This window comes from Hyaena hyaena, unplaced genomic scaffold, assembly GCF_003009895.1.
Source record: "Hyaena hyaena isolate Hyena2069 unplaced genomic scaffold, ASM300989v1 scaffold_10, whole genome shotgun sequence".
NCBI lineage: Eukaryota > Metazoa > Chordata > Mammalia > Carnivora > Hyaenidae > Hyaena > Hyaena hyaena.
In genome coordinates this window covers 4162213-4187325 of record NW_024080642.1, presented here as the reverse complement: position 1 = coordinate 4187325, position 25113 = coordinate 4162213, and the positions used below count along the sequence as shown (strand labels likewise).

At 58.4% G+C, this 25113-nt stretch overlaps 1 protein-coding gene across 2 annotated transcripts in view; it reads left to right on the top strand.

Moving 5' to 3' along the window:
* Nucleotides 1–24128, top strand: part of MYO18A (myosin XVIIIA) — a 97395-nt gene extending 73267 nt beyond the window's left edge. Inside the window, exons 25-43 of one of the 2 annotated variants that reach the window (XM_039251612.1) lie at nt 203–292; nt 458–577; nt 781–892; nt 1319–1446; nt 1712–1866; nt 3604–3727; nt 3816–4016; nt 4142–4252; nt 5034–5138; nt 5459–5605; nt 5987–6100; nt 7447–7563; nt 7742–7825; nt 8275–8412; nt 10888–11073; nt 11380–11519; nt 12352–12396; nt 15601–15723; nt 22722–24128. In XM_039251612.1, coding sequence (XP_039107543.1) covers nt 203–292; nt 458–577; nt 781–892; nt 1319–1446; nt 1712–1866; nt 3604–3727; nt 3816–4016; nt 4142–4252; nt 5034–5138; nt 5459–5605; nt 5987–6100; nt 7447–7563; nt 7742–7825; nt 8275–8412; nt 10888–11073; nt 11380–11519; nt 12352–12396; nt 15601–15723; nt 22722–22866 — 2385 coding nt within the window. In that variant the 3' untranslated portion in view covers nt 22867–24128. The remainder of the gene's footprint in view (nt 1–202; nt 293–457; nt 578–780; nt 893–1318; nt 1447–1711; nt 1867–3603; nt 3728–3815; nt 4017–4141; nt 4253–5033; nt 5139–5458; nt 5606–5986; nt 6101–7446; nt 7564–7741; nt 7826–8274; nt 8413–10887; nt 11074–11379; nt 11520–12351; nt 12397–15600; nt 15724–22721) is intronic. The other variant, XM_039251620.1, reaches the window with a different exon arrangement.
* Nucleotides 24129–25113: the final 985 nt, after the last annotated feature.

Sequence of the window (25113 nt, the reverse complement as noted above, 5' to 3'; positions counted from 1 at the left end):
GTAGCCTCTTGGTATAGAATCTCAGGCATCCTTAGCATCTGGGGAGGGGCATAGGGATAGGAACCCCTGGGAGGCAGTGGCTTCCTAGTCCCTGTGTCCTGGTCCAGCTTCCCCAGCTGCCTTCACCCCAGGGGTGCGGATTCCAGGCCTCAGCCCTCCCGCAGCACCTCTGGCTCTCTTTGCCCTCTTTACTGCATCCTAGGAGGAGATCCAGCAGCTGCGGAACAAGCTTGAGAAGGTGGAGAAGGAGCGGAACGAGCTTCGGCTCAACAGCGACCGGCTGGAAACCCGGGTGAGTGACTCCCAACACCAGGCCGCCTGGCCCACCTGTGCCGGGGCACCAGGCCCAGGTGGGGCGGGGGGTGCTGGGGGGGGTGGGGGATTCCCCTCCCCCAGGGGTTCCAGCTGAGCGAGGCAGGCATTTCAACTGGCGGCGATGCCCTCCCCCCAACCCCAGATCTCAGAGCTGACATCGGAGCTGACTGATGAACGAAACACAGGAGAGTCCGCCTCCCAGCTGCTGGACGCGGAGACCGCAGAGAGGCTCCGAGCCGAGAAGGAGATGAAGGAGCTGCAGGTGAGGGCAGGGCCGGGGTGAAGACAGCCGTGCCAGTGACCACCACGCTCTGGTGTCCATCCGCTCCCCCCCCCCGGGGACAGGTGGCCCGACACCCCTGTCTGCCCTGGGTAAGCACATGACCGTGGTCTGCGTGGCTGAGGGCCGTGGCTGGTACCGAATGAGGGAACAGGACGGCAGCCTCATCAGCCTCCCTTCTACAGACCCAGTATGATGCGCTGAAGAAGCAAATGGAAGTGATGGAAATGGAGGTGATGGAGGCCCGTCTCATCCGGGCAGCCGAGATCAACGGGGAGGTGGATGATGATGACGCAGGTGGGTGTGAGGCCAGAGGAGCTCAGCAGCGGCCTGAGGGGCAAGCTTGATACCCACCCCTGGGCAGCCCCCGGCCCTGGCCCGGGCCTATCTCCTGTCTGTCTGTCCGTTAGGGCGGGTGCAAGGCTCCAGTGAAAGAAATAGACGAGAAGGTAGAGGTGCCAGTGAACCAGGGGATTATCGTGCAGAGCTGTACAGCCGTGATCGTGACAGCGTCTGAGGGTCATGGTCAGGGTCCCTCGGGAGAGGGCAGTTCCCATAGCCCCACACCCTCTGGTCTTTTCCTGGCTTATGAGGAAGCTGTCGTTCCGGAGATCTCTCTGAGTCCCTCTGGCTGACTCCACCTGTCTGGTCCCTTCTGCCCCTTCTCAGGGACTCTCAGCAGCTCAGTCCTCCCTTGTCTGTCCCCCGCCCCCAACCCCACAGGTGGTGAGTGGCGCCTAAAGTACGAGCGAGCCATGCGGGAAGTGGACTTCACCAAGAAGCGGCTCCAGCAGGAGTTTGAGGACAAGCTGGAGGTGGAGCAGCAGAACAAGAGGCAGCTGGAGAGGCGGGTGAGGCCGGTGGAGGGAGCGCAGGCCTGCGCCTGGGAGGGGCTTGGGGCTTCTTGGAGCCAGACGAGCCCCCAGGGGCCACCCGTCGGACTCTGGGGCTGGGGACACCCAAGGGCAAACAGTTGAGTGTCTTCGGTTCCTTGGACGTCCCCAACTTCATCCCTGGGTCCCTCCCTCCCTCAGCCCCCTCACCCTCCTCCCCTTCTCCGCCCGTACTTCCGGGTGTCTGGCTGGCCACTGACCCCGCGCCCCACCCCGGCCCTAGCTCGGAGACCTGCAGGCAGACAGTGACGAGAGCCAGCGGGCTCTGCAGCAGCTCAAGAAGAAGTGCCAGCGGCTGACAGCTGAGCTGCAGGACACCAAGCTGCACCTGGAGGGCCAGCAGGTCCGCAACCACGAGCTGGAGAAGAAGCAGAGGAGGTGGGTGCCTCCCCGGCCCTGGACACAGAGCCGCCCCAACAGGGCTCCCCGCCTCCGCCTCCAGGGAGGAGAGAAGGAAAGCGGGCCTGAATCGGGCCAGGGGCCTTGCTTGCATGGTCCCTGGTCGGAACGTCAACAGGTCTCAGCCCTGACCTCTGAGGAGCGCTCAGGCCGCATCCAGGCGAGAGGCCCGCCCGGGCTTTCGCTGTGTGTGTGCCCATCACCCTGCCTGGACTCGGCAGGACAAGCTTCCCTGGCCCCCTGCAGAGAGCACCCGAGGCCCTATCCCCGGCCCCCACCCCGCTCCCCATCCCTTGCTCGCCTCAGCCACACAGACACACTCTCCTGGCTAATGTTGTTAAACCCCCGTGCCACTTCCATCTCATTATGGTAATGACACAGAGGAGGGGGGCAGCCCTCACAGAATAAAATCCAATCTAAATTAATTTCCCTGGCTGGGGATGGGAATGGGACGCCTTTATTAGCAACACCGGGAACCACACACCCTGGGAGCAGCAGGGTGCCCCGGGGAGCGGGAACAGCAGCGCCTAGTTCCCCTCTGCAGGGAGGGCCTCTCCACAGAGGCCCCGGGTGCCTTCGTGAGGGGACAGCAGCACACCCACGACGCCGGGGGTGAGCAGGGCAGAGGCGAGTCCTTCCAGTGACCCCGGGTCACCCTCGGCCTCCTGGGCGCTCTACCGTCCTCCCAGCTGGCGCTGCTTGCGGAGAGTGAGAGAGGAGAGCTGGCAGATCTTATCCCTCCCTCCCAGCGCCGCGCCTCTCCGCTTCTCTAGTTCTCCTCTTTACCCCGCCCTCCCTTTCCCATAGAGGCGGGCACCCTTAGCGGGACCCCTCTCCCGAGCACCCCGAGCACCCCGAGTGCCAGCCCGGCCTACTTACCTCTCTTGCTGCACTCCCTGCTGGGGAGTTTCATTTCATTTCAGCGGCCCTGAGTTTCCTTACCTTTTTTTTTTCTGATGTGGGGTTGGGTTGGGGGGAGCCATTCCATTTTCAACAGGAGCCTTATTAGCTATTCAGGGAAGGTGTTAAGAGGAATTTCAGCAATTTGCTCCTTGTTTAGAGTCACTGGGCGGGAATAGGAAGCTAGGAGGTAGAGGAGCAGAGAAAGAGGCCTGTGCACCCATCGAGGCACACTGCCGGCTGGGCACAGTGGGACTGCTGGCTTCCAGCCCGGGGCGGGGTGTCCCGGTGGGGACACGGGTTCTGCTGCAGCACATGGCCTGGCCAGAGGCTGGCACCCACGGGTGGGGGCTGGAGCCAGTTGCTAGAGTTGCCGAGCTGAACTGTGGAAAGCGAGTGAGATGAGGCAGGACGTCCATTTCTGCCCATTCCAGTGCCCGCCTGGCCCCCCTCATTCTTTGATCTATTGAAAAGGAAAAGGTCAAGACCACCACTAAGCAGAGTCTGTCCACCTCTTCCCCGGAAACAGTCTGTGGGTCCTTCCTAGGCCCCCCTAAAACAAGGGCCCCTTAGACCGGCTCAGCAAAATGCCCCCATCCCAGACCAGGCTGCTCATTAGGGCGAGGTGGCCTGACCTGTATCCTGGATGTTGCTTCACCCCTGTCCCAACCCCTGCTTTCGGGCTGTGCGAGTCCACCTCCGCTTGCACCCTGTCCCATCGTGGTCCTGCTTCCTGGTGGCCTCTGGCGGGTGCTGGAGATCTAGATGCTTCCCTGCTCAGGTGGAGACACCTTGGCCATGCACGCTCCCTCACAGGTTTGACAGCGAGCTGTCGCAGGCGCACGAGGAGACCCAGAGGGAGAAGCTGCAGCGGGAGAAGCTGCAGCGAGAGAAGGATGCGCTCCTCGCCGAAGCTTTCAGCCTGAAGCAGCAACTGGAGGTGCGTGGGCCACCCGCCATCCACGCCCGACCCCCACGTCACAGGCGCCGGCCGTCCTGGGCCAGCGTCACCTTCTCTTTTGCTCCAGGAAAAAGACATGGACATTGCGGGATTTACCCAGAAGGTCGTCTCCCTGGAGGCTGAGCTCCAGGACATTTCTTCCCAAGAGTCTAAGGATGAGGCCTCTCTGGCCAAGGTCAAGAAACAGCTCCGGGACCTGGAGGCCAAGGTCAAGGATCAGGAAGAGGAGCTGGATGAGCAGGCGGGGACCATCCAGATGTTGGAGCAGGTGCTGCAGGGTTTGGCCGAGGGAGGCGCCGGCATCCCCCCAGCTAACCCAGAGAGGGCTGCCCATCACAGGGGTCAGGGTGCTGCTGGGAAAGGAACCTGGTCCCTACTCCCAACCGCCCCCAGGCCAAGCTACGCCTAGAGATGGAGATGGAGCGGATGAGACAGACCCATTCCAAGGAGGTGGAAAGTCGGGATGAGGAGGTGGAGGAGGCCCGGCAGTCATGTCAGAAGAAGGTAAGGTAACGGGCACGTAACCTGTCTGCTACAAGCCCTGGTTCCCCCACCACTTCCTTAAAGGAAGGGGTTTTTGGGGCATCGGAATAGCTCAGTCAGTTGAGCATCCAACTCTTGGTTTTGGCTCAGGTCACGGTCTCACGGTTCATGGGATCGAGCTCCAAATTGGGCTTTCCACCAACAGTGCAGAGCCTGATTGCGATTCTCTGTCTCTCTGTCTCTGCTCCTCCACCACTCACTTGCATGTGTGCTCTCTGGCTTACTCTCGCTCTCTCTCTCTCTCAATAAATAAATAAATAAACATTTTAAAAAATGTAAGGGGTTTTCTGTTTTTATACCTTAGCCACTTAGTCATCCATTGCCATTCTGGACCCGAACCTCTGCTGCAGACCATGACATTGGCTGGGATGTGTGCCCTCAGGGTCGATAGATGGTCCTCAGTCCTTTGAGGAACAAATGTTCCCCGCTTTCTGTGCCAAGCAACAGCCCACTCTGTACCCCTCTGTGCAGTCAGCTAGCCTGGCCCAGCAGGGCCTGCCCACTCCGGAACGAGGCCTCCCGCTCTGCGTGGGGCTGCTGTGCATGGCCCTCCATCCCTCCTCTCCCTCCCAGGCTGCTCTGAAACTCTACGAACTTTGAATTCGGGGTCTGACCCCTTGGGGTCATCCGTGCTCAGCCCACCCCACAGTTTTCCTAAGGGTGGGGGGGATGCAGAGGGGAAGGGGACTGGCTGGCAGCAGACACTGAAGAGCCCGACGGGCCTCTGTCCCCGGCCCTGCAGTTGAAACAAATGGAAGCGCAGCTTGAGGAGGAGTATGAGGACAAGCAGAAGGTGCTTCGAGAGAAGCGGGAGCTGGAGAGCAAGCTTGCCACACTCAGTGACCAGGTAAGTGCGGCCTGCTGGCGGCCCGGCCAACGGCCTGCCCCGTCCTGCCTTAGAGAGGCCATCTCAGGGATACAAAACCGGGAGTGGGGAGGGGGACCGGGCTCTGTGAAGCCCACCGTCATCGCGTGTAGAACTGGGGTCGTCACCATACACTGCACCCCCAGGCTCTTCTCACCGGCTGGCACGGCCCTGGCACTTCCTCCGTTGTTGCTTGTTAAGGGGACTCCGAGAATGAGGGCAGGAGTGCACCAGGGGCTTGGGGAAGGCAGGAAGAGGCTCTGAGGTGGAGCCCAGAGCCCCGGCTTCCGGTGTCCACCCAGGTGAACCAGCGGGACCTGGAGTCAGAGAAGCGGCTCCGGAAAGACCTGAAGCGCACCAAGGCCCTGCTGGCGGATGCCCAGATCATGCTGGACCACCTGAAGAACAACGCACCCAGCAAGAGGGAGATTGCCCAGCTGAAGAACCAGGTACCTTTACAGAGAGGAAGTTCGCAGCTCCAAGGGGCGAGTTCTTTCTCCCGCTGCTGCTCCTCTCAGGGATTCTTGAGTCCTTGAGAAGGAAGGTAACAGGGAATGGGGAGAAGCCACTGGTAGCGGCCAGGCTCCTAGGATCTGTGTATGCCATACAGCGTGACCACCAAGCCCCAGGATGGTGAGGACGGCCCCGCACCCCCCCCCACCCCCGCCACAGGAGATGGCTGTGCGTGCACCACGGCACGCCACAGCCCTGGGGTCCGAAGCAAACAGAGCGCCTGGGCTCCTTCTCCCTCATGGGCACCCTGTACAGCCCTCCTGCTCCCAGGGAGTGGCTGACGTCTCTCCCTGGGGCTGGGGCGGCTCTGTGTCCAGCTGGAGGAGTCTGAGTTCACCTGTGCGGCGGCCGTGAAAGCGCGGAAAGCAATGGAGGTGGAGATCGAAGACCTGCACCTGCAGATTGATGACATCGCCAAAGCCAAGACCGCGGTGAGGAACTGGCGTGTGCAGGCCAGGCTGGGGTGGGGGGACCGAAGGAGAAGGGAGCTGTAACTGTGGCTCCCTTCCCGCCCCCAGACAGGGGCCCTGCCCCAGCCCACTCCCTTCACGCCAGGGCCTTCTGCAGGGAGAGGGGGCCTCCCCTCCTTCGCCTCTCGGCACTCAGAGCAGAGGCCCGGGAGGGGGACGAGGGGGAAGAGGGAGCCAGCAAGGGCCCATCTCCTTGTTTAACCACCTGCCTGTGGGAGCTTGGCCGCAGGCCCCGACACCATAAATAAAGGCAGCTAATGTGGCTGAGGGATGTAAACAGGTACCTCGAGATTAGCGGAAGCACCGATAAGAGGATGGGATGGCTCCGTTTCCCTCCCCTTCCCCTGGCCAGCCCACTGACAAGCCCAAGCGGCAGCTAATTAGAGCTCTTATTTAATGCTTCCTTTTTAATTCCCTACCTCTCCCACGGCCCATCCATCGGCCGGGAATTCATTACCGGGATGCGGCCACCGGTACCTCCTTGGGCAGGGAATGGGGCGGCGGGGAGGCTGGGCTGGGCTCTGGGTTCCGCGGCCCCCCAGCTGGTCACCCATGTGCCGTGAGATGCCAATCTCTCGGGCCTGATTTATCCCTGTGACATTTGTGCTCCTCAGCAGTTTTCAGGTGAGTAATTCAAATTCTTTAATTGTGTTAAAAAAGGCTGTTATAAAATTACCATTTTATTTAAATCCGAGTTAATAAATTTCTTGGCGGAGGCTTCCCCAGCTCCCCACAGCCCGGTAACAAGATGGATGGGGCAGAGAAGGAGCCAACGCAGTCATTTTGGTTTGGAATTACAGGCTAATAGATTCATTCATTTCCTGAAGCTGCTGTTGGCTGTCTGCTCCCCTCCCACCCCCAGGAGTGGACCGGCTGTAGGGGCTGGATAGCCTGGGAGCAGGCCATCCCAGGGGATATGAGAATCCAAGGCAGGAGAGCCTCACAGACTCCAGGGGTCCTTGCGTGAGGCCTGAAGGGGGCAGAGTACATTCAGGTTAGGGCCTGGATTGCTGGTGCCAGGATGATGGGTCATTTGTTCTGGGCAGACCTTTTCTGCCTTCTCATTAGCCTTCAAAGAGCTGCCAGAAAGCAGCTGTCATTTAGCCCAGGGTCTGTCTAAGCTGCAAAGACAGCCTTTCACTCAGCTCCCCGAGCACCACGGGTCCGGACCCTGCTCTGGGGCACGGACCGGGCCCGTCATCACCCCCCTTCCTGTTGGAGGCGGCGTGGGGGAGTTCAGATTTGCCACCTGGTGCCATCAGGCACTCAAGGCCTGATGCCCTCTGATCGGTCTTGCCTCCGTCCAGCTGGAGGAGCAGCTGAGCCGCCTTCAACGTGAGAAGAATGAGATCCAGAGCCGGCTGGAAGAGGACCAGGAGGACATGAATGAGCTGATGAAGAAGCACAAGGCAGCCGTGGCTCAGGTGCCGCACCACACCCCGCACGACCGACGCTGGCCCTCTGGTCCTCTTCATAGCCACCCTCCCTCCCCCCACCGCACGCCACCCCCTTTGGGACTGCAGGGCTGCACCCGGTGTGCGGAGCTAGGGGCTGGGGCTTGGTTCACGGGGATCCTGCTTCACGGGGATACTCCTTTCCCAGGCCTCGCGGGACTTGGCGCAGATGAATGATCTCCAGGCTCAGCTAGAAGAAGCCAACAAGGAGAAGCAGGAGCTTCAGGAGAAGGTGGGCACCAGGAGCAGGTGGGGGCTTTCTCCCTTGGTAGAAAGAGGGTGCAGGGTCCCTGTATGTGGGGGCAAAGCCCCGAGCTCTCTGGATAGCAAGCTCTCCTCTAGGTCATTAGTAATCCAGAAAGCAGCATCGACGCGTGCAAAGGGCTAGGCTTGGAGCCATATCGCCATAGTAGACATTTTGGCTTCTACTGCCTCATTTCACATTTCTATTCCCTCTCTGGTCCTTGGCTTTCTCCTTTCTCTCCAAAGGGCAAAAGCTGTGCCAGCGGTGGGCCAGGTGGGGGATGCCTCTGGCTCGGGCCCCATCCTCCCACCTCCCCAGTGCATCCCTCCCTCCCTTCTTCCCTCCCTCCCCCTGCCCTCTGGTCACCATGGTGATCTTGCCCAGCCTCTGCCCCTCCCTCCTGGGCTCAGCTCTTCTCCTCCTGCCCCCACCCCCAGCTACAAGCCCTCCAGAGCCAAGTGGAGTTCCTGGAGCAGTCCATGGTGGACAAGTCCCTGGTGAGCAGGCAGGAAGCTAAGATCCGGGAGCTGGAGACCCGCCTGGAGTTCGAAAGGACCCAAGTGAAGCGGCTGGAGGTGGGTGCGCGCTGGGCCCGGGTCCGCAGCCAGAGCAGGGCCGAGCTGCCCCCGTGGCGGGAGCCACGCATGCTCAGCAGGCCGGGCAGGCCGCCGACGCTCCTCAGGGGCCCCTGCCAAGCTGCCAGGCCAGCTGACGGGGCGGGGGCCTTCCCCCCCCCCCGCCCGCCCCGCCTGCTCTCTGGGCACCGTGGAGCCAGCCTGCTTTACATTCTGCTTCCGTGCTTGCTTTCTGCCAAGGGACCAGAGCAGCTTAGCTTTTTGTCTTCATATTTTCCTCCACCATGAGCTCCCCCCGCCGCCGCCGGTCCCCTCACTCGCTCTCCGGCAGGGTCATAAATATGCAGCGGACGGCGCCACTTCTGTGAGGGCTGAAGTCTGTTCTCTCATCTCACCGCGTTCGCTCTTGCTCTCTCTCTCTCTCTCTCCCCCTTCCCTTTTTTTATTGCCTTTTTTCTTCACTTCTTCCCACCCTTCCGGTCTCTGCTCTCTCTCCTCTCTCTGCTTCTCTCCATGTCTGCCCCCTTCCTTTGCTTGTCTCCTCCTCCCCATCCCATGCCTCCTGTCCCTCTGCTCCTCGTCCCTGCCTTCAGCCCCCGTCGTGTTCCTGTTCGCCCCTCTCCTGCCCTGCCTTGTGACTCCCCCCCCCCCCCCCCCCCCCAATAGCCTCCACACTCCGCATCCAGGCCTCTCTGCTCCGGGCTCCAGAAGCCAGCGTGCCCAGCCCCACCCTCCCCAGTAGGGCAGGTAGGAAGAATCAGGCAGACTTGTCTCCGGGTGAACACTCCTCTTGCCCTATTTTTAAGTTCTCCTCCTCCCGCTCCAGCTTGTAGACGTGTTGAAGCACCCGCCGTTCTCCGTGAGAACTGTGTTCATGGGTGTGTGTGCAGCGGAGCGTCCCTGCCGCCTCAGTCGGTGAAGCGGGCACCGGGGGAGGGCTGGAAACGGGTGACTCCGGAGCTGGCAGTGAGCACTGAGAGGGCGTTAGTACCCTTGACCCGGGAAGGGAATATGGCCGAAGCTCCCAAGACAAAGTCACGGTCCTCAGGAGAGCTAGGGAGAGTTAGGGGAGACTCAGGAATGTCCCTCTTCCACACACCCCAACCTCAGGACAGTTGGTAATATTTTGACCCCCATTTTGCATACAGGAAGGGCTAAGTAGGTTGCCTAAGGCCACAAAGCTATCAAGGAGCAGAAGAAGCCATCCAGTGGCTCTGGGGCAGATCTGTGTACTTGTCTCCTCAGCCCCTTTCCTCAGCTCTCTCTCTGTTTCCCTTCTGCTCAGAAAGGCAGTCTTGTAGTTTAGACACACAGAATGTTAAACACAAAAGGCCTTTAGGAATCACATAGTCTAGGGGCGCCTGGGTGGCTCAGTCAGTTAAGCGTCCGACTTTGGCTCGGGTCATGATCTCACAGTTCATGGGTTCGAGCCCTGCGTCAGGCTCTGTGCTGACAGCTCAGAGCCTGGAGTCAGCTTCCGGTTTTGTGTCTCCCTCTCTTCTGCCCCTCCCCTGCTCGCTCTCACGCTGTCTCTCTCTCTCTCTCCCTCTCTCAAAAACAAATAAACACTTTGAAAAAATTAGAAGTCATATAGTCTAGTGCTGTTATTGTAGAGACACAGAGGCTGGGGGCCCAGAGGTGGAGGCCCCACGGCCAGTCAGCAGTAGAACCAGAAGGAGGAGAAGGTTCTTCCCTCATACTCTGCGGCAACTTCCAGGCCATTCCTTGCGCAACATCCTATGGCCCGGGAGGGAACGGTGTATTCAAGTTTCTGGAGGAAGAGATTCATCAGGCTTAGAGGGATGGCTTTGTGCTTAGAATCTGATGACTCTTTAGTCTCCTAATCCAGGAACTCTCGATAAACCATTTACCTCCAAGCACAGGATCTAGTTTTTGGAGCTGCTGGGTTCAGAGTCTCTGAGGGGAAGCCCTGCTGACTGCGGAGGCCCCACACATGGTCAGTGTGGACAGGCCCAGGCTGTAGCCGGAGGGCTCCTCTGACATTGGTCATGATGATGATGATGATGATGATAGCACCTTTTACGTCCCCAGTCCCTTCACATACTTTACCTTATTTAATCTTGAAAAGACCCGGGGCAGGGGAGGGGCGGGAGGCATACCTCAGTGGCTTAGTCAGTTAAGCATCCAACTTCGGCTCAGGTTATCTCACGATTCGTGGGATCCAGCCCCATGTTGGGCTCTGAGCTGACAGTGCGGAACCTGCTAGGGATTCTGTCTCTCTTTCTTTTGGCTCCTTCCCTACTTTCTCTCTTAATTAATTAATTAATTAATTAATTTTTAAAAAGATAAAGGAAGCCTCTTCAGAAGGCTTTAATTCTTGCCCACCTAGCAGACCTAGCCATGAGTGGTGGTGCCAGAGCCGGACCCCAGACCTCCTGACTCTGGAGTCCCGTGCAAGCTGCACCCCTGTCTCTGACTAGCTGGTGGGCCTCTCTTCCCCACCCCCCTGTCCAGAGCCTGGCCAGCCGGCTCAAAGAGAACATGGAAAAGCTGACCGAGGAGCGGGATCAGCGCGCCGCAGCCGAGAACCGGGAGAAGGAGCAGAACAAGAGGCTCCAGCGGCAGCTGCGGGACACCAAGGAGGAGATGGGCGAGCTGGCCAGGAAGGAGGCCGAGGCGAGCCGCAAGAAGCACGAACTGGTAACGTGGCCCAACCCACAGGGCCCCGAGCAGGCAGGGCTCTGGGTAGCCACTGGGTGCACACCTCCCCTAGGCGGGGGGTGGGGGTCGGCCACAAAGAAACCGGAAGTGTAGATTGTCGCAAGGAAGAGGAACAGGTGCGGAAGCCAGGCCAGAGGCCGAGGGGTGGTGCCCAGGCCTCCCTCAGGCTGGCCAAGGCTCGCAGGGGCCTCCTGCCCCGCTGGGAGGGAATTGGAGCGGGCTTCGTGAGCAGCCGAGTGAGAGACTGGCCCTCCTGTGAGGTCAACCACCCACTCTCCCTCCTAGGAGATGGATCTGGAGAGCCTGGAGGCTGCTAACCAGAGCCTGCAGGCCGATCTCAAGCTGGCATTCAAGCGCATTGGGGACCTGCAGGCTGCCATCGAGGATGAGATGGAGAGCGACGAGAATGAGGACCTCATCACCAGGTGAGGGGGCCTCCGTGGCAGCGGCGGCCCGCGCTGAGGCCCTCTGACCACCCCGGGAGCAGGCCATGAGGTAGAACGGCGGCAGTCTCTGTCTCCCTGCCCCTGAGCCACCAGCCCCCCTTTCCCCGGTCGCCAGACCCCGGCATGGACCCTGTCCTGTCATGATTGAGGGCAGGGCCGGTGCTGCCTGGGTGAGATGCCCTCCCTCTTCTTCCCTATCCTTCCTCCTTGGGCCTCCCGGGAACCTGGCTCTGCAGCTCTGCCTGTTCACAATGAGTTATTCCCCTGTTTAGCTGCATTTCCGATGGTGCCTGCCCTACTCTGGGGAAAGCAGAGATTTAAGGCCCATGGTGCCTTGTTACCATGCCAGAGATTTTCTCTCGTAAAACCCACCCAGGGAATGGTTTAGGAGAGAGAGATTTATAGTCCTAGGCTGAGGAGGAAGTCACAAGGCAGGTAGACCGGCCATTGGGGGGGGGGGGGAGGGTCAGGCCCTGGAGAAGCCCCAAAGGCTGCCTTGGGCAGACCCCACCCTCATCCCCAGACCTGCCCCCTTCCCGCTTGAGCACTGCTGTCCCATCCTGCAAGTAGGTTGGGCCCACATGGGGAGCCTGCTCCTTGGGGGCAGAGAAGAAGTGCCCCAGAGTGGCCTAGACCTCCCTCTGAGGACACGCTGTCCCTCACCCAGCCCCCAGCTGGTCTCAGCCAATCAGAGCCATCTCTTGCCAGGGACGTCCCCCTTGGCTGAGAGGTCCACCTTGGTTTGCCCACTGGTTTTTCAATCTTCTTCTTCTTCTGTCCCCCATGCCCACCATTTTCTTTCTGTTTCTAGTTTGCAGGACATGGTGACAAAGTATCAGAAAAGAAAGAATAAACCGTGAGGACTGGAGCGCAGGCGCTCTCTGCCTCTCCCTCTGTGGTGTCTAACTGCCCCTAACACTGGCTTCCCCCCAGGGTCCCCACTGCATGCAGCACGCGGACACAGCCTCTCGCACACTTTCCAAGCTAGTCTCACGCTAACACCGCTGACTCTGTCCGAAGGGGAGGCAGGGCGAGGGGCTGGGCCCTGCATCCGAGGTGGAGGGCAGGCGATGAGGCACGCTGCCCCGGGAAGGTGCAGGCAGGCCCTCGTGCCCTTGGTGCGCAGGATGGGGGCCCCGTCAGAAAAGAGAGCTCAGCCTCATTCGGTGATGCCCAGTCTGCCTTCCTGAGCATCAGCCCTCTCCTTCCTCCGAAACCAAGCCTCCTGGCCTATTTCTCCAGGGAGAAGTCTGTTTGGGCTGGGTTTTTCCATATCCTGGGGCTCCTTTGGAGCCTGAGCTGCCCAAAAGAAGCGGGTATGTTTCATTTGGAAAGGCCCAACCACCTACTTGTGGCAGACAAAGGTACAAGGTCAGGGGCATCTAGCAGTTACTCCTTGGGAGAAGGCATCCAGGCAGTTAATCACGGGCACTCCGCCGTGGCAGGGGGAGGGAACGCAGCCAGATGTGTTTACTTTACTCCTTGCGGGCGCCTCGGGCACAGGGAGGCCCCAGGCATTTGCGCTGGGAGGTGGCAGGGAGCCCAGTATATCCACCCTGTCCTCCATTCCTCCTTTCTGGGTGGGAGCTGGACGGCGGGGGTGAGATGCGCAGGCCTTCGGGCGGATCAGACTGATCCCCGGTCAAGTTCGTCAGGGCTGTTTGTTTGGAGGTTGTTTTTTTAGCGTGGCATTGGATTTCCTCCCCCTACTCCCTCTTGCCTGGCAGGCCTCCTCCCCTGGCCAGGATGGGCTGGCGGCAGCGCAAAGGACTCCGTGAGAGCTAATGATAAATGTAATAGTGTGTAACAGTGATAGAGGGCCGCTGGAGCCCGGTTGTCACACACAATTAATATCCCCCGCCGTTCTGTCTCCGTTTGTTTGTTCCCCCGCGATTCGGCTCCCAGTTAACTAATAGCACGTGAGCCTGGACATAAATTGTATTTGACTCGAGGTTTAATTCCGACCATTTAAAATTTCAACTGCCCCCTGAGCCCGCCTGCCCCTGGAGTTTGTTTACGGGCCTGATTATTTAAGAAAAAGAACCTAAGCATCATCTATGTGCTTGAGACAAAGGGGAAGGTGAGGGCAGCCGGGCCAGCTTCTCAACCCGTTTGCTGCTCTGAATGTGAGGAGGGAAATTCGTATTCTGGGTCCACGACCGTCTGTCCCCTGTGTGTTCCAGCCCTGCCATCCTTGAGCTTGCAGGGGCTTCAGGGCTGATAAAATGCGCATTTAAGATCACATTCTAAACCGTTTCCAGGCATGGGCACGTGTGCACGCACGCGCGTGCGCACACACACGCACACGCCCCGGTGTGCACTCACGCAGGCGCACTGGGGTGTGCAGTCCTAGCCACAGTCTCGCCAATGGCAGAGGCAGTGTGGCTCCGTCCTCGGCAGCTCTGGGCCCCGGCTCCAAGTTATCGAGCGGGTGAGCGAGTGAGTGTGCTAAGGCGGGCAGAAAAATAATGTTTCGATATACTTAGAGATACAGTTGTTATTGCCATAACCTTAATGAAAGCAGTAAACAGTGCGGTATTAAGGGAGATTTATACAGAAACACTTTTAACATGTAGACATAGATTTTGCGATGCATACAGCGCCTCCTTTCTAAAGGCAATCAATATGGTTATGAACGGTGGTGATAAATTACAGGCTCTGAAGCTAGAGAAGGAGGTTTTTTGCACGGGTGTATAAATCAGGTGGTATTGGCGTTCCGTGGGCCCCGTGCACCATAGTAAATCTGCCAGGCTCGGACAGGCACGAGGCTTGCATTAGTGGTTTTGGGGCTGTCTGCTAAACTCCTGTTTACCCAGGGCATCAGCCGGCCTCGTCTTTGTTATAATTCTGTATTTGACGGAAGTCCATAAAATATGCCTCTTTGTTCCCTTCTCAATGGATCATGCTCTCTCATGGTCCCCAGAACAGAACCTGGTGGTTTCTGGGGTGTGTGTGTGTGTGTGTGTGTGTGTGTGTACACACATGCTCGCCCACACACGCCTGTGTGGCTATTTATTCAAGAACATAATTCAGGAATGGGGCCGCCCCTGTTGACACAGATGAAAGGAAATTTATATCAAGGAGAAATCCTAGCATATCCATAGCAGGGGAAGGTGGTGAGCAGACATTTTGCAGAATTCTAGAAGCATTCTCACTCAGAAGCGGTCTCTAAGCCCCCACTGCTTTGGGAAGGAGTCACCATGACTCCGGCCTCAGAATCTGACTCCTTTGGACTTTTCTGCCAGTAGAGAAGGCTCAGACCGGCTTGGCCAGAAAGCAGAACTAGGGAGCAGGAGCTGGGGAGGAGGGGAGAGGAGACAGAGCCGTTGTCTGGGACTCTTGGGGCTCAAGTGGATCTCCAGCATGCAGTCTGAATCCCGAAGCTGTGCCGGCACCTCAGGAAGTGCTGATGCCCCCTCCTTGTCCTCCTTGGTTTCTTAAGGGCCAGGGAAGCCACAGGGTGGGGCTGGGATCCGGCCTGTGGTGCTCAGTCAGCGCAGCCATCAGCCGAGGGGCCTCTGGTTCAAGCTAACCCGAAGGCCTAACAATGCCCTGTCTTCTCTGACCCACGGCCAGCGGCCCAGCTCTCAGAGCGAAGGCACAGAAAAGGGCAGCAGCCGTAGCCACATTTATGGGAGTGCGCAGACAAGAAACAGAACGGGCCTCCGGGAGTGGCCATAGAGCCTATGAATCCTCTCTTCTTAACCAAGAGCCATTTAGCTGTAACTGACCAATGGATGGGTTCCCTGTCATCCCCATTGGATTTATTTGGCTGAATAGCAGCCTGTCACAGAAAGTAGAACAGGAGGTGCCTCCGTGCCCCTCGGGTCTTCCTGGTGGCCGTCCTACAGTGTGGCCTGCTGAGTGGGGCAGGGTCCTTGTGAATGGTGTGCCCCGTCTAACCTCTCCCATTCCCCTCCCTGACTCACTGATGTGCATGTCACCCCACATCCCACCCTGCCTGAGACAAACCCGCCGCCATGCCAGTGCTCCCCACTGGGCAGTGGGTGATCACTCCCTCCCCCTGGCCTTGCCTACCTGTTTGCTCCTCATCCCACAGTGAGGGAGACTCAGACGTGGACTCCGAGCTGGAGGACCGGGTCGACGGGGTCAAGTCATGGTTGTCGAAAAACAAGGGGCCTTCCAAGGCAGCTTCCGACGACGGCAGCTTGAAAAGTTCCAGGTGAGCGTGCGGCCTTGAGCTGGGAGAAGCCAGCTCGTGCCCCAGGGATAGCTGAGCGGTACCCTTGATCCCAAAGAGGCCAGGGCTCCTGCGACCGGCATCTCTTGCCCGGCGTGCCTCTGAGGGGCCCAGGCATGCCCCCACCGTGTGCGACGAGCCAGGATGCTCAGCATCTTCTTAGTGAGGGTCTGTGGCACCCTTGTTTATCCCAAGCGGTGTTCTCCTACCAGGCTGGGGGCTTTGGTTTGCTGTGGGTTTAACTTCATCCCCACTTACTCATTTGACAAATGTTGGTTGAACTCCCCGAAAGTTTGGGCCCTGGAATCAGGACTGGAGCGTGGCATAAGGAGATCCTCGATCCGAAGGCCCTGGACAGGGCTGCCTTGGGCCTCTGACGTCTTACTGGGAAGCAGCAAAGACGCTGGCGCCCTGACTCTCCCCATCAGAGCTCCATTTCCGTCTCTCCCCGCCCGCTCTTTCCCTCCTCTGATCTTTTCCCTGTGTCCCCTCACCACCTCCCCCCCTGCTTCCTGCTCACACCCATCCACTGGGGGAGCTCATTCCCTGCTGTCCAGCCAAGTCCACAGTCTTCTGATCACACAGACAGCTACCCCTGGAATCCAGGGCTCCACGTCCCTCGTCCCTCACTTCCCGGCCAGCGTGGCAGCGGGGAGGAAGAGCCTCTGTCCTCTGCCCCAACGCCTCCTTGACGCTGGTTCCCTCCACCTCCCGCTTTCTCCCCAGCTCAGAGCCACCCCGATGCCCGCCAGGGCACACACCCTTCTCTAACCCCTCCCAGACCCAGGCGGCAGGCTGCTTCAAAAAAGCAATCCCCCTCCTTCTCCAGCTCCCCTGAGGCCCCTTCCCAAGTCCAGCCCCTCACCATGAGCACCTAGCGGCCCCCTCTAATTGGCTTAATTTATTCAGCCAAACAACATTTTGTTATTGCAGATAATGCCGCCTTCCCCGCCCCGCCGCCGTTCACCACGGCATGGCACAAGGCTCCAGGTAGTTGACAATGAAATAAATTGAACTAAACGTTTTAGAGGGGGAAAAGTGATGAAATAGAACAATGGTCTAATTTACATGACATTCTCCATGAAGCTATTTTCACTGACGCAAATTATTTTGCTTCATTTCCTCCGATGCTCTCGCTGCCACTTTGCCAGGGTGCTGCCGCTGGCTCCTTTTGCTCCCTCCCTCTGTGTCTTTATTCTCTGCGTTTAATGCCGGTGTCTGCCTCTCTCCCTCTCTCTCTCTCTCTCTCTCTCTCTCCCCCTCCCTCCCCCCCCCCCCCCCCCCCCCCCATTCTCTCTGGGCTGCCTCTAATCCACTACCGATTCTCTCTTCCTGACCTCCTCTCCTTCCCCTAGAATGGCCCTCAATACTGCTGGGAAGGAGGGCAAGGGGGTGGAGGAGAGGCCGGCCTCTGCGCTGAGCTCCCTGAGCTACCGGAAACGGCTCACCCTGAAGGACTCCATCGGGGGCACCGGGGACCAGGACTCGCTCTTCACCACCCTGAGTGAGCGGGCAGCCTCCCCAGAAAGGCCCCCCAGGAAGACCCACACGGGCCCCAGGGAAGAGCCAGATGAATGCGGCTCCACCTTCTCAGAGGCCCGCGTGGGCCGGGCGCTGGAGAAGCGGTGGGGCTCCGACTTCGACCGGGCCTCCACCGTCTCTGCCCCCACCAGCCGGGCCTCGTCGGCCACACGGCGCGGCTCCGGTGAGGACCGGGCCCGCTCCTCCATGAGCTTCTCGCTCTCAGGCTCCCCCAGTTCCCGGCGCAGCACCTCCCGCCTTGATACCCTGTCCAGGACCCTCAGTCCTTCCTTGAGCCGGGCCTCGGGCCTGGGCCGGGACAGCCCTGATACCCGCCTGTCCTTGGGCCAGAGCTGCCTGGATGCGTGGGATGACGGAGCGAGCGTGGCCTCGAGCGAGGCCCACTCCCAGTACAGCCACCCGTCGCTGGCCCGCAGCCTTTCGGTGCCGCCGCGGCCCCGCGCCTCGCCCTCCGCCGCGGATGAGCCTCTCGGCTCCGGCGCCCGCCGGGTCAGCCGTCACTCCTACCTGGACCCAGACCTGGAAGCCGCCATCAATGAGGTCTTGAGCTACAAACCCGTCCCGTTCCAGAGGAGCAGCCTGGAGCCTGACTCCGACGAGGACGACCGGAAGAGCATCCAAAGTGCCCGCAGCGCCCGCCTGGACCTCCCAGCGCGGGCCACCAGCATCCGCCGCTCGGCCTCTGCCGCTGACGTCTCCCGCTCCCGCAGCGGCCGGAAGAGCCGGAGCAGGAGACGGAGCCGCTCCAGCTCCAGCTCCAGCTCCAGCTCCAGCTCCAGCTCCGAGGATTCCTCGGAGCACAAGCGGCGGAAGAAGGGGCGCTCTCGGAAGAGCAAGAAGAAGTCTAAGTCGAGAAGAAAGAGAGCAGAGACAGAGTCCGAGTCCGAGTCCACATCCAGTGGCTCTACGGTGTCAGGCCACAGCCGCTCAAGCGTGAAGAAAGGCCCTGCTGCAGAAGGGGAGGAGGCCGGGCAGGAGCACCGGCGGTCTCGGAAGGAGGAGAAGAAACGCAAGAAGGAGGTGGACAGCCTGATGATGCGGTACCTGTACCGCCCTGAGAGCGACTAGTGCAGTAGGTGGCCCCCGGCGTGGGGTGCAGCATGGAGTGTGCCGCTCGGTGTGAACTAACGCGCCCGACCCCACCCGCCACCACCCAGGTCTCGCCTGCGTTCCTGAGGCGGCCCCGGCCTCACAGAGCTTTCTGGCTACCTTGGAGAGTGGGGCCCGCAAAGCTAGTTAGTCCTTCGGAGCCCGGAGCCCAGTCAGCCGACCTTGCCGAGGAGGCTCGGTCACAGCTCCCACTTATTAAGTCCTCACTGTGGGCGCTGTGCCGGGGGACCTCCTAGACATTTGCCACATTTTGTTCCCTTCATCCTCACACTAACTCCATAACAGAGGCTTGATTAGCCCCATTTTATAGAAGAGGAAGCTGAGGCTCAGGGGAGTTAAGTCGCCTGCCAGGGTCACACAGTTGGCAAGTGACATGCTGGGACCTGCAGGGAGTCGATTCAGCTTGCTCTGCAGCCCCCCCCTCCCTCCGCACGGCCGGAGGCAGAGCACCCTGGTGAAGTGTCTACCGTGTGTGCCTGGAGCTTTTGTCAACGGGCTGGCCAGACTTGGGAAAGGGCTCTAGCCGCCCCCCACCCCCAAGCGTGAGCTGGTGCGCCAGTGGCCGCCATATCTGACGGGACCTTTGGCTCGGCTCTCCACCCTGCCCTGCAATGCCACCTTCCTCCCTGGCACACGCGTCAGGCCTCAGCAAGGCTCACGGGGGCCGCGCCACACCCTCCATCAAACCCGGAGATGCCTGACTCCCTCCCCAAGCCTCCCACCTGAAGCCCACACATGGGCGTCACCTCAGCTCAGCTCATCTTAAAAAGTTCTAATGAATAGAAATTAGCAGCTGCTGAGTGACAGCCCCCTCCTGGCTCTCCTGCCTCCCCCAGCCTTCTCTCGGTGGGAAGGGAGATCTAGCAGTTAGGCCCTTTATGCCCACACCCCCACCTCCGAAGAAGGCAGAGACTGACTCACTAAAATCCCATTGTTCCCGGTTTCCCTGGTGGGCGGTGACATTTGGATCACCCTAGTTCTGTGAAGCTCTTTTCGGCCTGGTGCCTGGTGCCCTCCCGGGGCAAGCTTGTTGCTTCCCAGGAGGTGTGACCCCAGAGCGCAGCCCCCCCGGGGCAGGGGCCTTGCTTCCCCTGATGCATGAACTAACACACACCTGTCGCATGTCTGTGGGCCTCTTGTGCCGTGGAGTGGCTGAGCACATGCACTGACTTGGCTGGGTTATACCCAAAGGGACCAGTTACGTTTGAAGGAATGGAGCAAGTGGAAGTGAAAACTGCCTGCAGCTATTTGGAGATGGGCAACGGGATGGAATTAGGGGGGCCGTGGGGATGGGGGGAATTTAAGCCCAGCCTCGGGCCCTGCGCCGCTCTGAGACCAAGCCCCTGGGCTCAGCACTGTTCCGCCGCTTCCCCCCGCGGTTGCAGGGTGCTCTGGGAGGAGCAGGAAGCTTCTCCGTTGCACTAGGGAGCTGTTGTCAGGCCCACAGTGAGAAACGACTGGAGTCACAATACTGTGACAATACGGCCCCACAACTGATGTACTTCAGACCCCATGCCTTGAGCCAATCATCACCCTCGACCCCAGGAGCAGCAAGAACAAAACCACATAAAGCCTGTTTCTCCCCCCCAGCCACCGGCACAGTCCTTGTCCACCAGGAAGACACGAGTCACCCTGAAAGCCTATACACCACCACGGGGGAGGACTATATTCACTGCGGGGAGAGTGGGCACCGAGCCAGAAGCTTGCCGAACAACTCAGAGCCAGCAGGAGAAGGGCCAGGGAGGGGAGGACCTAGTTGGACACAGCACGACCTGGCTTTGGGTTGAACGGGGGCAGGGGCAGAGTGATGGCTTAGCCTCCCATCTGGTGATGGGGACCGGTGAGAACTGAGAACGTGAATGCATCCATAGCAGAGGCGAGGCTGGGGGTGGTGGGGGGGATTGCCACCCTGGGCTCACCCAGCAGGAATCCGCTTACACACCAAATTGTTTGTGACAGCGTTGCGCAGGAGACACTGGCTTGTAGGGAGGAAAGCTTTTTGAACAATTTGGTTAAGATGTTCAAATTGCCAGCCCGGACGCTTGCCCTGGGGAGGGGGCTAGCTGCCTGCTGTTAGCTCACAGCTGTGGCGATAGAAGCCATGAAGGAGACTGGCTGAAGAACACTGAGCCAGCGGCAAGGGTGTCCCGTGGCTCCGTGGAGCTGACCCTGGCTACCTGCACCGCTTCGCAGTGTTGGAACCTAGCAGGCACAGGGACGTGGCGATGGGGGCCACGACCCTACTCTAAAAAGAGGCGCGAGAATCAAAAGGAGCTCAGGCCACCCCGTTTAACGTCTGGGTCCCGGTCCCGGCATCTGCCGTGCCCCCCATCTGCCCCCCAAATTCACCCCACTGTCTTTCCACAAAGTCCTTCCTTTGCCCAATAGCAGACCTTAGCACTGGGAGCCCAGAAATTCTGTCTCAAAAATGAAAATAAAACCAGGCTCCCACTAATTTAGAATTCAAACAACCCGAAAGCTAAAATAACCCCAATTTTTTCTATGGTGCACAGTCATCATTGAGCTTTATAATTTTGTCCCTGAGACACCCTAGAGTCCTTAAGTGCCTTTGGCCCATCAAAGTAAGACTCATTTATGTTCAGTCTAGTTTGTATTAAATGTGTTTTGTGCTATTCTGATTCCTTTAAAAATGGTAATTCATTCATGAGAAATATGATAACTATTAACCAGACTGCCCCATTCCTGAACCATTTTGCATAATTGAACACGTATTCTATCAGGCTCTTCCTTCTCCCCAGGGAGGGAGGGGGAGAGAGAGAGAGAGAGAGAGAGAGAGAGAGAGAGAGAGAAAAGGAGGGAAAGACCTGTCTTTACACCCCTCCCCGGGCTTTCACCATGGGCCTGTGGGGAGCATGCAGGTCTGGTCTTGTTTCCTCTTTGGGTCACCCAATCCGGCGGCAGGGTGGAGTCAGCAAAAGCTTTGAGGTGTAAGAGTCCAAGTTCAAATTTACATACTGGCTATATGACCTTGAGCAAGATGCTTCATCTCTTTGAACCAGCTTCCTTGTGACCTTTCATAGGGTTCTTGTGAAGAATAAGATGCATATCCAGAGTGCCTAGGACGGTGTCTGACACACAGAAGTACTCAATAGCCAAACCCTTTCTTCACAACACAGTTGGAAAAGAGGAGGATGTGGTTCTTTCCCGCAGAAGCCTATTTCCTCCTCTTTGGGTTTGGGGTAGAAGAACGTCAAAGGGGCTAGTCAGCAAGGTTCCCAGACTCAGATTCCTAAGCAGAACTGTGGGCGGAGGGATCACCGAATTCCTGTTCATCCCAGTGGAAGCTCTCTAGGATCCGGAAGCAGAGCTGTGTCCTCAGGAGTACAGGAAGGACGGGGGCTCTCTGAGTGTTGGGCACTGGGAGGGGTGGAACTTCCCTGCGCTGCATTCTGTTCAAGAGTGTCGAGACTATGGTGCACTTGAGGCAGCAGAGGCAGCAGAGGTGGGAGGGGCAGGGGAAGGTGGCTCCGAGGCTCTGGGAAAGAGAGAGAAAAATGGTGACTGGAGCAGGAAGGTTCCATCCTTGCTCAATGGCAGGACTGGCTCTATCCAGGGGATGATGTTTCTTCACATCCTGGTGGGAGGAAGCTGGGGGCTCCCAGTGGCCTGCTGAAAACTCTGCAGGGCTGGGTTAGGGTACCAGGAAAGGGATAACTATGCCACCCTAGGACAGAGGTCTTGCCAGTTCCTACATCCTGAGTCTTCTATCCTTGTGGTGAATAGATGACGCCACGGTCAAGGGCAGAAATTCTCACAGGCCTTAGGAAAGCCTTAAGGAGAAAGGGTTAAGGTCTGGTAGTATTGCGTGGGGAAAGCCCCTCCTTACAAGGAATCGTGTTCAGGAATGAGGCTACCTTAGGTGGTAGCCATATAATCACAAGACTGCCACTCTCCAAGTCAGCCTGGTCCGTGGACCACCTACATCAGAACCTTCTGGGAAGGAGTGGAAAATACAGAATTCCCCGGTTCCACCCAACAGCGGGCAAAGCGCAATTTCTCCAGGGAAGGATGCAGGGGTCTGTAGCCCGTTCTTCTGCGCACTGGAGTTTGACACCTACTGCTTTGCTTTCCAGGGAGTTCCAAAGGTTTCAGAATCAAAACAACGCGCTCCTTTCTCTTACTACTATGGGATCTTCTGGGGGAGATTGGATTTCTTCTCCAGCAAGATTGGACTGAATTTACTTCTCACTTTGTGGCTTTTGGGGAATGCTGTGACAGGGTTTGGGGACGCCCCCCAGACCCAAAGGCTTTGGTGCTGCAAGTTAAGAGCCTTGTTCGTCTGTGACCTTGTCCCTCTCTCCCTGCAGCCCCACCAGTTACTGGAAGTCCCTTGCCCCTGACCGGTCAGATGATGAACACGACTCTCTGGACAGCACCTCCAGGCCAAGATACTCCCATAACTATCTGAGTGACAGCGACACAGAGGCCAAGCCGACAGAGACCAACGCATAGCCCAGGGGAGTGGGCTGCACCTCTGGCACCCAAAGGCTACCGCCACGGCGCCTCTCCCAGGAAATGACGGGGCGCAGGTCTCCCCCACCTGACTGCCGATCTGCATGGGAAACCCCTGACCCAAGGGGGTTGGGGGGCTTTCCAAGCTGTGGGTGTCTGACGCCTCCACGTGGAAGAGGTGGGGGGAAGAGGAGTTTCTGAAAAGAGAACTTAAGGCTCCTTCTGCCTCCAAAATGCCACGCTTTTGGTTTCGACCTTGGGCCACACTGTGGGCAGTGGCAGGTGGCTTGGCACTGCATGGAGCCAGCAAGCTGACCTCCAGCTCAGCCCCCTGCTCAGGGACGGTGGACAGATGGCCTGCTGGGACACTCTAGGTTGCTGGGTCCATGGGGAGGAATTGGGGGCAGGAACAGCAATTCCTTCCCTGCCCCCAGGCTTGGGGTGAGGGCTTTCTCTTCTCAGTGCCTGCTGTCTTTTTACTTTTAATTTAAATACCCAACCTCTCCATCGCAGCTGCGTCCCTGAGAGTGGGAGGGGGCTGTGGTGGCAGCTGGGGTTTGCGGGAATGACTAGGGGAATCTCATCGCCCACTTAGCTCCTCAGAGAGCAGCCCTTTCTCTGTGCAGCTGGAGAGACCGGTGAGCGGAGCTGGGTCCGGATTCTTAAGTCAGCATGGGGAGGGGCTCTCAGGTGCTTCTGGGTTTGGCTTGAGCAAGCCTGCACAGACAGGGGTGCCTACGTACCAGCCGGCACTTTCAGCCCCCACCCCCTTCGTCTCATCAGTGTGTTAAGTGCAATGACCTATTTAAGACTAAACCCATCTCACCTACGCCAGTCCGGGGCTTATCCAAGCACTGCCTCCCCGCCCCTCTGTCCAAGTTGCCCGGACCATGGGCCCACCTGGAGAGGGAAGGCCTTGCAGGGAGGGCTTGTGATCAGGAAAACTGAAGATGGGGGTTTGGGTCAGTACCGATGTGTATTAGACACGAGTCCTCACCCTGTGTCCTGAGCCCGAGTCATTTTTCTTCTTCCAATTGCCCTGCCCCCACACACTTCCCCTAGACAAGACAACACGTGGCCAGACAGTCCCGGCCCCACCCTAAAGGTCATCCCACCAACAATATCAGACTCGGGGGCCCAAGGGCAGTGCCCGGGGCAGCTCCCCACCCCCTTCTCTTCTGCAATTGGTTCGTACTCACTGGGCTGTGCTCGCTCTTCCTTGTTTACCTGATGTATGGAAATAAACATCCTCCTCCTGGCTCCGCCCACTTCCCTGCCTGTTCCTTCAGGCTCAGGTAAAGTCCTAGACGGTCACTGGGGAGCAGAGTCAGGGTTCGGCAAGGACCCGGGGAAGCGTCCGGGTCTCTCGCCTACTCCCACGCCAGATCAGTGCCACAAAGAAAGCTCTGGCAGGTCACCTGGGGGCAGGCAAAGGTAGGATGAGAAAATTGGTCAAGGAAGACAAACCCCACCTTTCATTTCAGGAGCTGGTGGATTGTAATCAGGCAGAGCCATCCATGCCTCATCCTACACTGGCCTCCACTCATAAATGCTGAGGCCCTCCAATTGCTAAATCTCGCCAATTACAGAGATCTAGCTTCTCTCTCTCTCTCTCTCTCTCTCTCTCTCTCTCTCTCTCTTTCTCTAAGTCCTTCTAGAAGAAAATTTTAAGTTTAATTTTAGTTATTCCAAGTATGACTTTTGGATCAAAACTTGCCAGAACTCTCTCTGGCCTCCAACCCTACTGGCCACAGGGCAACTTGAGTAGGCTGGGAGTTCTGGCTTCTCTGCCCTGCCCAGTCACTGCCTTCATGCCTCAGTCCATGTTTGGTCTGCTCACTGACAACTAAGAGGCAGCTCTTGCAGAAGAGTAAACAACAAATAACTCCTCCTCCTCCTCCTCCTCTACCTTCTGTAATGTGACCAGTAATAATCCCTGCACACAGAAAGTTTCTTTTACAGCTGGTCAATCAGGCTCCCTTGGTTTGTACAGGGAGGCAGGAAAGGGTGTCAGACAGCCCTCATGCCAGGGCTCTGGTGATGTCAGCCACCCAGAAACTGTCAAGAAAGGGAAGGAGGGAAGAAAGTCCCCCAGAATGAGTGGGAGAGAAGTATAATATAGATCCATCCTGAAAGAAAAAGACTACGCCTCTCCACTGTCCCTGCAAGTTTGAATAGAAACGGTAGTAAAAGTAACTTTTTTTTTTAAACTGCTGGCCCCTCATGTTTATCTTTTACTCATCCTCT